This window comes from Sitodiplosis mosellana, unplaced genomic scaffold, assembly GCF_009176505.1.
Source record: "Sitodiplosis mosellana isolate CC-2019 unplaced genomic scaffold, AAFC_SMos_1.0 Smas_scaffold_38, whole genome shotgun sequence".
Classification (NCBI taxonomy): domain Eukaryota; kingdom Metazoa; phylum Arthropoda; class Insecta; order Diptera; family Cecidomyiidae; genus Sitodiplosis; species Sitodiplosis mosellana.
The window spans coordinates 2256090-2268727 of NW_022595280.1; the positions used below are offsets into that span (position 1 = coordinate 2256090).

Here is a 12638-nt window from a genome sequence, read left to right on the forward strand (position 1 = left end):
TGTGTGGGTTAATACAAACCGTTGAGCTTAAGAAAGTCGAGCGTTGTCAAAATATTATGCGACAACGACAACGTTTCCAGTGTGGATATGTTGTGTAAGGCAGCGTACGGTAAATCACTAAATAGATTTCGCCTGAAATGTAATTCTTTGAAATTGTTCAGGCCATAGAATGTGGTCGGTTCGAATGTCTTGAGCATATTGTAGCTAACATCCAATCGCACTAAATTCAAATTATGCCGGAAAATCATTTCGGGCAGGTGTTGAAAATGACAATTTTCCATTAAAAGCGTTTCAAGCATTGGCATCTTATCGAACACCATATCCGTGGCAATGGTGAAATTGTTGTGTGACAAACGAAGCGTACGCACGCTGGGCACATCCAATTGCCGTACGATGTCAAGCGTTAAATTATTATTTTCCAAATTCAATTCGATCAAATTATGCAAGCCATTAAAAGTGCCCGCATTGATTTGTGTCAACGAGCAATTCTGTAGATTCAAGTATGCAATGTCAGCGGCGAATGTGTTGCGTGTCAATGTTACTATTGGATTATTCGACAAATCCAAGCGATTCAATTTTTTTAAATTGACAAACGCTTTCGTTTGTATTTCGGTGATTTCGTTTGCAGCCAAATTCAACTCTTCCAGTGATTTCAAATTTTGCCAAATGCCACGTTTAACGCTCTGCAGCCGATTCGCATGCATATCAATGTAACGAAGATTTTCCATTTCATTCCATGTGTTCACCGCAATGTTTGCAATGCGATTGTTATACAAGTGTAGTCGCTCCAATTGTGGCATATCTTTGAATAGGCTACGGTCCAATTTGGTGAGTTGATTATGATTCAACCACAAAACGTACACATTCGCCATGGCCTGAAACGTTTCATTGTGAATGTCAACAATGTAATTTTTATCAATTTCAAGGGACAGCAACGAGGTCGAGTCAGCCGGAAATATTCGTGGTAACGTTGTTAATTGATTTTGCTGTAAACTTATGTGTTGCAGCTTTTTCAAACTGTCAAATGCATCCTCCTCAATCGTTGTAATCGAATTATTCTGCAGCTGCAATTCAATCAGTTCGGGTAACGAGTAAAATACCTGCCTGCGTATGGTGCGAATTTTATTGTAGCGCAAATGAATTTCGCGTAAGCCTTTTGTTACATCAAACAGGCCGGGCTTAAGATCACGTATGTTGTTACGGTCGAGGCTCAACGAAATTAGCTTTTCCGTTTGGTTGAACAGCGATTGCGGTATGTGCGTAATGAAATTTGAGCCCAAATACAGTTGCTCTAAATTGACCAACGTACTGAATACGCTCTCGTCGACACGGCGAATTGCGTTGTTTTCCAAATAAATCATTTTAATATTCGTGGAATTGGTGAATGTATCGACGGGCAGGTCGAGTATATTATTATCGGATATGAAAATATCTTGAATTTCGGGCAAACCGACAAACAGACCGGCAATCGAATGCAAATGATTGTTGCTCAAATCGCATGAGTGCAATGCAAGGTTCGATTTAAATAGGTTTTTGTCCAAATGCCTGATATTATTGCGGCTTAAATCGAGCGATTTCAATGCCACCAATGAATCAAATGCATTGTCGGCTATGTGCATAATGCCATTGTTGAACAGCGACAATGTGGATATGTTTGGGAACATGGCAAATGCATCGGATTCAATTTCGGTGAAACGGTTGAGATCGAGAAATAGGTACATCAACGATGGCATCAGTATCGATCGATTACCCTTGAACATGGTCGACATTTCGTTGGATGTGAGCCGCAACGAGCGCAGCCGATTCAATTTTCGAAGTGACCGCAACGGAAACGCTTTTATTTTATTCTCGGATAAATCGATTTCCGTGAGTGATTCTTCAAGACCGGCAAATGCATATTCCGGTATGTTTTCCAGTGCATTAGCTTTCATATTTAATTTGACCAAGCGAAGCCCATAAAAACTATTTGAAGAGTTGGCAGGAGGGGAGAGAAATGTTCGAAATTGAGATTCATTAGAGAGACAAATTTCAGTGTCCAAAAAATATGTATAAAATATGTACTTACAGATAATCGTGGATGCTCGTAATGCGGTTCGATTCGAAGTCTAGCTCCATTAATTTTTCCATGCCAGACAGCGCATTCCTTGGTATCTGCACACAACGAACGTTCCGAATCGATTGTATCGCCGTCGAAATATCGAAAAAGCGAAGTTTGGGATTTTCGCGTCGATGAATGCAAACCAATAAAAATTGGTGAATGGGAAGAAAGAGAGAAAAGAAGGAAGAAAAGAAAAATGAGGATAAATGTGCGAAATGTCCGTTCACCAAGAAATCCATTGATAACAACGACGGCGGCGGTGGTGGCTGTAGCGTTTTATGCTATCATCATTGAACGTTGAGGTTTTTCGATAGAGAGAATTTTGAAGCGAACGAAGGAAAGAGAAATAGAGCAAAGTTCGGCGCGATTATCATGCCAAACTGTCGAAAATGGATTTTAATAATCGGAATTCATCGAGGGAATCCAAAAACGGTTTTGAATTACCAAATAGTTTAGTGAATATTTGATGATGAAAAGCACAGCGCATGGGTGCGCGTGCATTCATAAAAGGCTACAGCCATATCTCGCGTCCGTAGTTCCGAGTATTTGTTTAGCATGTACCACAGCAGCAGCCGTGTACTCACCTGATTTAATTTACTGTTAGTTATGGCAAGCGTTTCCAGCATTGTACGTAAATACTGCAAACTATTGTCCTTCAGCATGCTCAGTTGAGTGTTGGAAAATTTCAAATTGCGTATATGGATGCCATTCACGAACATATCCGACGATATTGATGTGGCCGTTCGATCGAAATCGTACAACGATAGCGTTTGAATGGGTGATTTAACGATTTGAAGAGTTGTACGTAATGCCGTCTCCGTTGTTCGCGGGCATTCAAGCTGAAGACCTATTAAATGATTAGCACATTAAATGAAAATGAAAATATGATGTGAGAGAAAAGGGAGTGAGTGAATGGCTGAAACTGGGGGAATGGGGAAATGATCATAAATGAAAATGTAGGAATCACGAGAGAAAGCACTCTCTTACTCATTCATTCATCGGCCGTCTATAGTTCCATAGAAGAGAGAGTTTCGTTTTTTTTTCTACTCAGCACACAATGTGTTTATTGTTTTTCACCCGCATTATACAACCGAAACGAAAATGAGCATTCCTCTCACTCTTTTGGGTCTATGTGTGTGGTAATCTTTGTGCGAAGTCATTGAACTTTTACAATAGCACCTAATGTTCATTACTCTCTCACTCCATCGCTTCGGTCGATGATGATTCAACGCGCACCAACTATTCATTTTTAATCAATTTTTCGCACACACACAGCAAATACACCGTTTGCTTCAGTGAACAGTACACAAATATTGACAAAAGGACATTGTCGATGGAAAGGATGGGCGCAAAAATGTGCCCATCTAAATTGAGACCCATTTCGCATGAAATCGGTTGCGTCGCCATTTGATGTGTAATAGATGCAAGTTTGCGTTTCATATCAAAATATTTGCTGTGCACATTGCACAATCGTAACGATAAAAACTTATTTAAATAGATTCGAAATATTTTTCATTCTGTTTGAATTAAAACAAAATACACGAACAAAATTCCAATTTCAATGTGCAGCAGCAGCAGGAGCAGCATCAACAACGACGCAAAACACGAAAATCGTTGTGCATTCTAAATGAGCATTCAATCGGGTGTAGTTCATCGGATCGAAAGTCAAAATGAAAAATGTTTTGAATTTGTAATTATTTTGCGCAAACAAATGGCCTGATTGCTCTCTCGCCACTAAAATAAATTTTAAATAAATAAATAGTTTATTTTCCGAATTTTAAGCGCATTTTCCGTGCAATTTGCTAATGTACAGCACAAATTTCGATCGATTTCTCATTTCATCTAACAAATGACCGAATGTAGTTTCTTTTTATTTGCGATTGCTATGGTTTTTGTGTGTGTTGAAGAGCGTTCGTGTGGCTGCAGTACACTATAAATTCTTCGCTTGATTGCAGCATTTTGTCGGAATGGAATAAATTAATTCGCGAACGTGGGGAATAGAATTGGGTGGTGTGTGCGTGCGTTCAAGCAATAGCACTGGGAATCGTGTATGCGTACACAAAACGGTGACGATGGCGATGACGATTAATTAACCAAATTCCTGTGTGAAAACATCAATCGAAATCTATTAAGAATGCGGTGTCAAAGCCACATTAACATAACTGTCGAACAAGGACAGTCGCTCACTTGGCGAGCTGTTGCTCGTAAAACGCAAACACAACGGCGAGAAAGAGAGCGAGCGACAGAAAAAAAGAGCAACAAAGAAGAAAAGTAGCAATAAGTAAATGTGTGCGAATGTAAAACGTGAAATGTTCCAGAACATAAACGATTAATTATCCGGTTCTCGCTTTAACACTTTGCTTGAAGTGCTATTAAATAACAGCGATGCGATAAGTAAATTACGGTTAATGGTGGTTTTTCCTTTTGTTCGTTTTTCGTCTTTTTCGCCCAACAACACCAGCGTCATCATCGTCATTATCGTCGTCATCGTATCATTTCATCGGTGTGAAAAACACAAGCGCGCGCGATTTCTCTCCGCGTCGAGTGTGAGTGGTTTGGAAAGCATTAGCTTAACTTTCAGTAAGTCAATTCTCTTAGTGTAATTGTGTTTTGGTTACGTATATAGCTAATACCTTTGGCTTTGACAATGGAATGACCAGTGCAAGGACATGACGATTGAATTGATGAAAATGGATGCGATTGTGCCGGTTGTTCACTCGTTAAGAATCACACAAATGTACACCATATAAGTACACACATACGTCACCAACCCCATCGTCGTTGGATCCCTTCGTTTCACTTCTTCTGTCTTACGAGGTAATTTTTATTTTTCGCACGATGCCCGAACATCAAGAACTGATAGTAAATTCATGAAAAGAGTCGAAAAGGGATTTAATGGTCATTCGTTTGGGTTTCTCACCCGCCTATTCGCATCAAAGTAAATACACGCAATTGAACTGCGTTTGACCCCAAAACGGGAAAAATGGAATAAAGCTGTATTTTCCATGTGTCAACTATTTTCGCATTCGAGTGGGGACGCTTTCTCTTTTTCTCCTTTCTTTTTTTTAGTTTTGTTTTCGGTGTACCTCACAAAGTCACGGTTCGTTCACCAGTTTTTCTTTCACCCGTTCCTCTGCTGTGTTGGTACGGTGTGATGTGTTGTGTGCGTTTTTTTCTTGCCATTTCGATTTTGATATTGCACACGATCCGTGCAATATATAAATATGGCAGAATGAACCGGTGTCGCAGTAAACGGTGAAGAGATTTGTCTCTTGACTTTTGTACTTTGCCATAATCGTATATTATCCGGAAAGAGAAAGAAAGAGAGGGAGAGAAAAGAATAAAACAACCGCAACAAGTCACACAGCGCACATGATAAGGGAAACGGTTGTGAAGTGAGAAACATCTGCAGAAAGCCCGAATGAAGGCAAAGGGTTTGGGTTTTTCAGTTATATTGGATGGTGAGAGATTGTCAGTGTATATGCAACGTGAGTGTGTTTTTTTCGGGGTGCGATGTGTATGTGTGTGAGCGACGGTGTTATATATTGTGTCTATTCGACTTTTTTCTTTCCATCTTTGCTATCCTTTTACTTTTAAGCACATTCCATTCGTTTAGCCTCATTTGTAATGTTTTGAAAGCCAGTTACCCAAGACGTATAGAGAGAAAACACCGATGATTTTATCTGTACGTGATCGTGTGTATTTTATTCATGCATGGCTATGTTATGTCGTCTGTATTCGCCTTTTCTCACGATGCCGTGCGTCTGTCTGTGTGCGCTTCTCCCACATTCATTTCATTTTGCTTTGTTTCACTAAATTCCAAAGCAATGAACTGAATGGTAAAATATCGCATCGTAATAGATGTATGAAGAGGTTAAAACCAAACACATACATGTATATATAACGGGACAATATGTATGGGTTCTTGCATTGTGGTGCTCGTTTTATTCTCATAACGAGCAGGCAAAAAACAAATCGAATGTGTGACACACAAAACAGCGAGAAACAACGCGAGCAAAAGAGCAAGGGAAAAAAGTGATGGTGCTGCTGCTAGTAGCTTGCTACCGCTACTGGGGCTGATGCGGTGAGATGTGTCTCCTGTCGATGAGCGACGATGGCACAAGCAAACGAAAGAGACAAAGAGAGAGAATGAAAGAGATATGGCTATGGCGTGTATATGTGCACGCGTTGGCCATTAGTGTTCTCTTCGCATGTTTGATTAAATATGTATGTATTACCATATGCAGAGCACACACCGAGCCACACCAAACCATGTACTTGATGCGGCTTTTGCCATGCAATTACACTTATGTGTGCACGTCGTAATCAAATATTACACACATCACTCCCGTGCTCCCCGCTTCTCTTCGCCTCTCACTCGCTATCTCTTGCTGTTTGGTGTAATCGAAAATGAAAAACCAACAACACGACATCGGGTCGCTTCTTTGCATTCCTGTAAAAGGGCTGATTAAATTTGTCATACACACACAACCCAACCACATTTACAATTGGTAAAAACATACACATGGAAAAAGAATCACAAGAAATCATGAGCTGCCGGCAAATATATCACATATAAACTAAAATACTGTATTCAAATCGTAGAACATTTTTCCAAAAACAAACTATGTCCAAGTGCTAATGATTTCATGAAAGTGTTCAAACATATATTCTCTACATATGCCGGTCAACGTTATGCGAACAGATTCATGTGTGCAGATTGACAAAATGGTTTGTGGTACTTGATGATCAGCAGATACTTTTAAATGCATGAAATTGAATATGAAAATGCCGTTCATAACATGTAGCCGCTTATATGATAAAGGCACATCAAGTATGAGTAAAATCGTGTGTTTATATGCGAATTTTCACATACATCAGATGCTATCTGAGCATAGGCAGACACCCAAAATAATCTAACATCAAAATTATTTACATTCAAAATGACGCCGAGATTTACTTTTAAAAACTGTCTGCTGTCCGTTCGTCCAAAAGTGGTCTCTCGTCACTCAGAGAGATTTTTCCGGGAGAAGGAATGAGAGTGTGTGAGGAAGTGAGCAAAAAATACAAAGCGAAAGAGACACAAAAAGAGAATGTTTTATGTGATTCATGACTCCAGTTACAACAAGCCATAAAACATAAACTATGCAATTTAGATAAGCATCCTTAGATCTAATCTACGTAAATTTTGACACTTACACTCACACACACACACACACACAAAACGCAAATAAAATGAGCAGTGGTAAATAACCGCATGCATACACATACATGCTCATATTACATGGGATTGTGTGACTGTTGGTCAGTCGAATGGAACTGTGCTAAAATGCGCCAGCCAGCCAGACATACACACACCAATTTTTTACTTACCATCTTCAAATTTATAGCACGGGCAAGCGGAATTTAAGTGAAAACTGGGACACTGAATCCGATCTGCATCGAAAAAATTGGATGGCCACGTTGATGCGGCGGCCGTTGGTAGCATTTTCGATGGTGGCGATCCAACGGCAGCGCCATTGTTCGCATCGACATAGGGCGGTGCTCGGCTAATTTCACTTATGATTATTGCATATAAAATTAAGCGCCAACAATGTGATAACTTTAATGCAATCACATGCATACGCAGCCATTTGACATGCCAAGTTTGATGGGCTGCTGCTGCTGTTCTGGCTGCCACTGCTTGTCTCGTAAATGATTTGGCGCTGGATGACGATGACAATGGCAACGATTTGTTCCGTTTTTGATTTGCTATTGTTGCTTTTGGCTGATCTAGCCGATTGCGGACATACCAAATCGTCATATTTGTGTTAACATTTCACTTAAAATTATCATATGATTTTGTTTTCTGCACTAAAATGCAAATGTGATTTCGGTGTCCGATGCAGCAATCGGCAATCTCATCAGCATTGGTTGTGTACACGACAGCGATATAGTCATTTGGTTTGATGAATATTTCATTTCAACATGGATTTTTCATTACACCAGCTATCGCCCAAAAACCAGATGTGTCGCAAGCCAACAACTGCGCGCTCGTGCTGTGGCCAGTCGAATTGAGTGTTGTTATGATTGTTAGATGATCCTATCCATTAGTGAAGAGTTTCTGTGTGGTGAAAAGAGAAAAAAGAACACAAAGAAAAATATGATTTGGTTAATACAGAGTATTCAAACGGCGGCGAAAATATTCTTGTTAAATTCGATGGGCAAGTGCATCTATCAATCCAAAATGATTTGAATACGCAGAAACATTTGCGAACTCATTTATGTGTGCTTTATTTGCACGGGCCTTTATTCACTCGTTTGTTCTCCCTCTATCTCTCTCTCTATCTCTCTTTACGAGATCCATCGGAATATAACGCAAAAAATACGAATAATAATGGACTGCTAGCGGCTTTCAATTGCAAATTCAGCGAGTTTAAGTAACGACCCACGCTGATTTACATAAATCCAATCGTCGCATTCAAAATAACCGAAAATGACAGAAAATAGAATTACGCCATAAATTTTAGCTCGCTCGTTCACTCTCTGTGGCATTTTTCGCATAGAATAAATGAGATACGTAGCAAGCAAACGAACCAGAGAGAGTTGAGAGAAAGAGAGAGAGAGAGAGAAAAACAAAGAGCAAAGGCAAAAGAACTTCATCAACATATGATACAAACACCGAAAATGGAAATAGACAATGGGCAACATTTTTGAGTTGGAAAACTTCATTTTCATCATCACGGAATATAATGCGATATGCTGAAATGATATTTACTATTGTAATAAATGGGCGCCAAAGCCAACGATGTTCGCCCATAAAGTAAACATAGTTTGAGCATTTTAGCAAGCTACATGCTAGATAGTAAGAACGCGCATTTAACCGCACAACCGCTTTTGATTAGCCGAATGTGTGTCTATATGTGTATGATGAATATTATGAGAATAAATGGGACAAAATCCACGCATGCCGAAACCGAACGATGAACATCCTCTTGATGGCCATGGATTATATGAAGCAAAACCCTTATTTGTCAAAACAATCATTCCATTCGTTTGAAGTGAACAGCAGTGCTCCTCATACACATAGTATTTTTTTTTGGTTCAAGGCAGAAATATTCGTAATTTTTGATGGAAACCAACCGCAAAAATTCAACAAAACTCCCATATACTTCCACATTTAATTGAGACAATTGTATTTGACAAAGCCCAAATAGTATCCTATCGTGTCGTATCGTATCGTATCGATAGATGTGCACGACTATATCAAATGAATAAAATTTATTTAATTTTCGGCATAAACTATTCATAAAATCGATTTGACTTGGGATGAGCCTTTTTCGATTACACCATTTGAATGTGGTGGCTGAACCGCCACTCGCTGCTGCTGCTTACGCCATCGCCATCTGTTCATGTTCACCACACACACACAAGTGAAACCACAAAACGAAGATAATCAAATAACGGGAATGACAAATTACATAAACATTTTATCGTGCACATAATTGACGGTGCGGTTGATGAAATACACTTTGGATTTGCCAAATTTTTGCCTCCGCTAAAAAACCCTCACCCGAATTTCGTATTCGAATTTCGAATTTTAACACTAAACATTCCACCAACGAGCCGAACCGAACCGAACAGTACATCATATTAAATATAAAATATATGCGAGTTTTCAAATGCGAGGAATTCAATGTGTGTTGAAGAGGCTATTATTTCATTAAACAAATCCTTTTGTTGAACTCCGGATATTTGTGCGAAAGCAATATATTTCCCATCAAATCAGACAAAGGGGATGAATTCGAGTTGCAGCCAAATCAAGTGGTTTTGATCCCGTCAAACACTCAACTGTAACCATTTGACTCGAACCCACATTCGTGCCAACGTTTTCGATTTGCTTGAATTGCGATTTATGTGTGTGTGTGTGTGTGAGAGAGAGAGAGAGAGAGAGAGAGGCACATGGAGTGTGAGTATTCATAAAATAAATCGAGGTAACGCGGCGAAAAATCTATTACTTTTCCGCAAACTTTGTTTGTTAAGCGAAAGTATTGGTTTTACTAGCCAAAATTTCATGACATCTCTTCTTTCGGACCACTATAACGTCGTGCCAAACTTCAAAAAGCACATATTTGTACACTAGGCAATGTAGATGAAAACAAATCCTATCGATCAAGACCTATCTGCCCCCAAAAATACTTTGTTTACTATGAAAAATGTGCAAAATTGCGATGTGCGTATGGTGTCGTTCGCGTTCACCGGATATCTCAAAAAGTTGGTGAAATAATTAAGATCTGTAAGAACTGAAAGTTTTGGCATGTCGAGACAAAGCTTCGGATTGATTTTGAGCCCATTCTGACCTACCAATTTCGTACCATAAGCCTCCGACTGAGGATATGAAAAACCTTGAAAAATGACACTTTTGTATGGGAAGTACCCGAAAAAAGCATTTTGCAGGGTTTTGGTCCAGGCAAACTTATGTTTTTTGCAAAAATAATGGGATTCTTTGAACAACTGAATAGCTATTTGCTCATAAATTTGGTCCAAAATCGACATTTCTTAATTACATTCGAAATTCTGTTCGAAAATGACACTTTTATATGGAAAATGGTCGAAATAGTTACTTTTCAAGTTCAAAAGTGCTATGAAAAAAGTTTTCATTGAAATTTTGGTTAAACATTAAGCGGGAGGTAAACTAAATTGCTGCAGAGAGGAAAAGTTTGGATTACGTATGTAATTCGTTTTATTTTTAACTGGAAAATAAATTAGATTCAATTCACTCTCTCAAATGAAATTCGTTTACACTATCAATTAGCGGAAACACTACGTCAGTGGATTTTATGTCCAAACATTTCCTCTCTGCCACAAGTTCATTTTGGCTTGCGCTCGTCTCATCCCGTTCTTTGCTGATTAGGAATCAATTAATCGAATCATATGCCAAAAATTCATTACACCATCAAACAATCACATGGCAATTAATTCGAAAGTAAACATAAGCGCAGCCAGTTTACTCAGTTCGCTCACTAAGCAGGAGGAAGTAAATATACTCACAGAGAGAGATAATGTTATAACTGACATTTATTAGTTTACAAAATTTAACACACCAAATCCGCTAAATGACTGAAATAATAGTGAAAATACATTTTATTTTATTGTTTGTGTTATAAAACTGTAAATAAAGCGGCATTTATTGAGGATAAATGTTTATCAGCTGCTCTTTTATAGCGGGATCAGTCAACATATGATCCTGAGTATGTAATGGAATAGATTTAATTTGAAAACGGCAATATCTACTTTGTATACCTCACAACCGAAAAAATTTCCAATTTAGACATTCTAAATGCTGCCCACAACGATGCTTTTGTGCTCGAATTATGCAGACAAAATATTTACAAATTATTCTCATAGGCAAACTTTTCATTTTCAACTATGTAAAATATTTGACAAAGATATAAACAGCTTTCAAAAGAATGTAGCATTTGTGATTGCAAACACAGATAATTTTCTCCAACGACATGGCTTACATATTTTAATGCTCTTGGACATTGTGAGTTCATGTCGAATTTATCAGAAAACACAAGATACTAGGGGCTAACCACGGTTTTAAAAATAACCAATAATGACCGACTTTAACATTTTTTATCATTTAAACAAATAAATTCCGATATGATCACATTTTGGTCGATTTTGCCCGATTTTTGCAGTAATTTTTTCGCTTTAACAAATGCATACTGTTCTAGAAGCGGGTTTTGGTGCATCCTCAGGATCGTTCAGAACTGCTCCCGATTCTGGAAGTTGATTTTGGTCGATCTTCAGGATGGACTAGACTGGGTTTGACAATGCCCTGGCCCATCCTGAGTTTATAGTCGATATTAAACGATAAAATTCAATATATACGGATTTTTTCAATTTTTCACGGATGTCATTAAAATTGGGCGATAAAAACAGATTTTGTCAATAAAAAATCCCCGTGGTTAGCCCCTAGACAAGATACAACCACCAGATATTCGTGATACCATTCGGTATTCACATGAAAATTGAAACAAAATGACAGCAAAATTAATTTCCATGTACAGATCAATTCCGACCATTTGGTATTTCTTGATTGGGTCAGTTGGGAACTGGATGGGTCAATTTAGATGGAACTTTATTCATTCTTGGAAAAATCAATTAAAAGTGTGATAAAAGCATTTGATGAGATTCTCAACTCTTAATGGGTGTCTGCATGTTCAGTGTTTTTGGCTCGATTTTCTTTCGAAACATTCCCAAAAAGAAGAAGAAGATTTCTTAGAATTCAGAAGTCCTACAGAAAACAAAATTGAGTTCATGAAACTGAAATACTGGATAAAATCATTTTTTTCTTGTTGTAAATAAATTTTCAAGCGTCTACTGTATTCAGATGAAATACATGGAACTGTCTTAATTAAGCCGTTTAGACAAAATGCGGTAAAGATTATGAAAATGTCGTTAGAATGCACCACATCCACACACACAGAGAGAAAGAGAGAGAGGATGAGGAAGAGAGAAAATGTCATCTGAAAATACAGTTTGAAACATTGAA

General features: G+C 38.4%; 1 protein-coding gene across 3 annotated transcripts in view; it reads right to left on the reverse strand.

The window, feature by feature from the left end:
- LOC129569512 (protein artichoke-like) overlaps positions 1-12638 on the reverse strand; it is a 144237-nt gene that overhangs the window by 7063 nt on the left and 124536 nt on the right. For all 3 annotated transcript variants that reach the window (XM_055448363.1, XM_055448366.1, XM_055448365.1), the window contains 4 exons: positions 7472-8201; positions 2683-2945; positions 2066-2151; positions 20-1962 (listed from right to left, as the gene is read on the reverse strand). In XM_055448363.1, coding sequence (XP_055304338.1) covers positions 20-1962; positions 2066-2151; positions 2683-2945; positions 7472-7901 — 2722 coding nt within the window. In that variant the 5' untranslated portion in view covers positions 7902-8201. The remainder of the gene's footprint in view (positions 1-19; positions 1963-2065; positions 2152-2682; positions 2946-7471; positions 8202-12638) is intronic.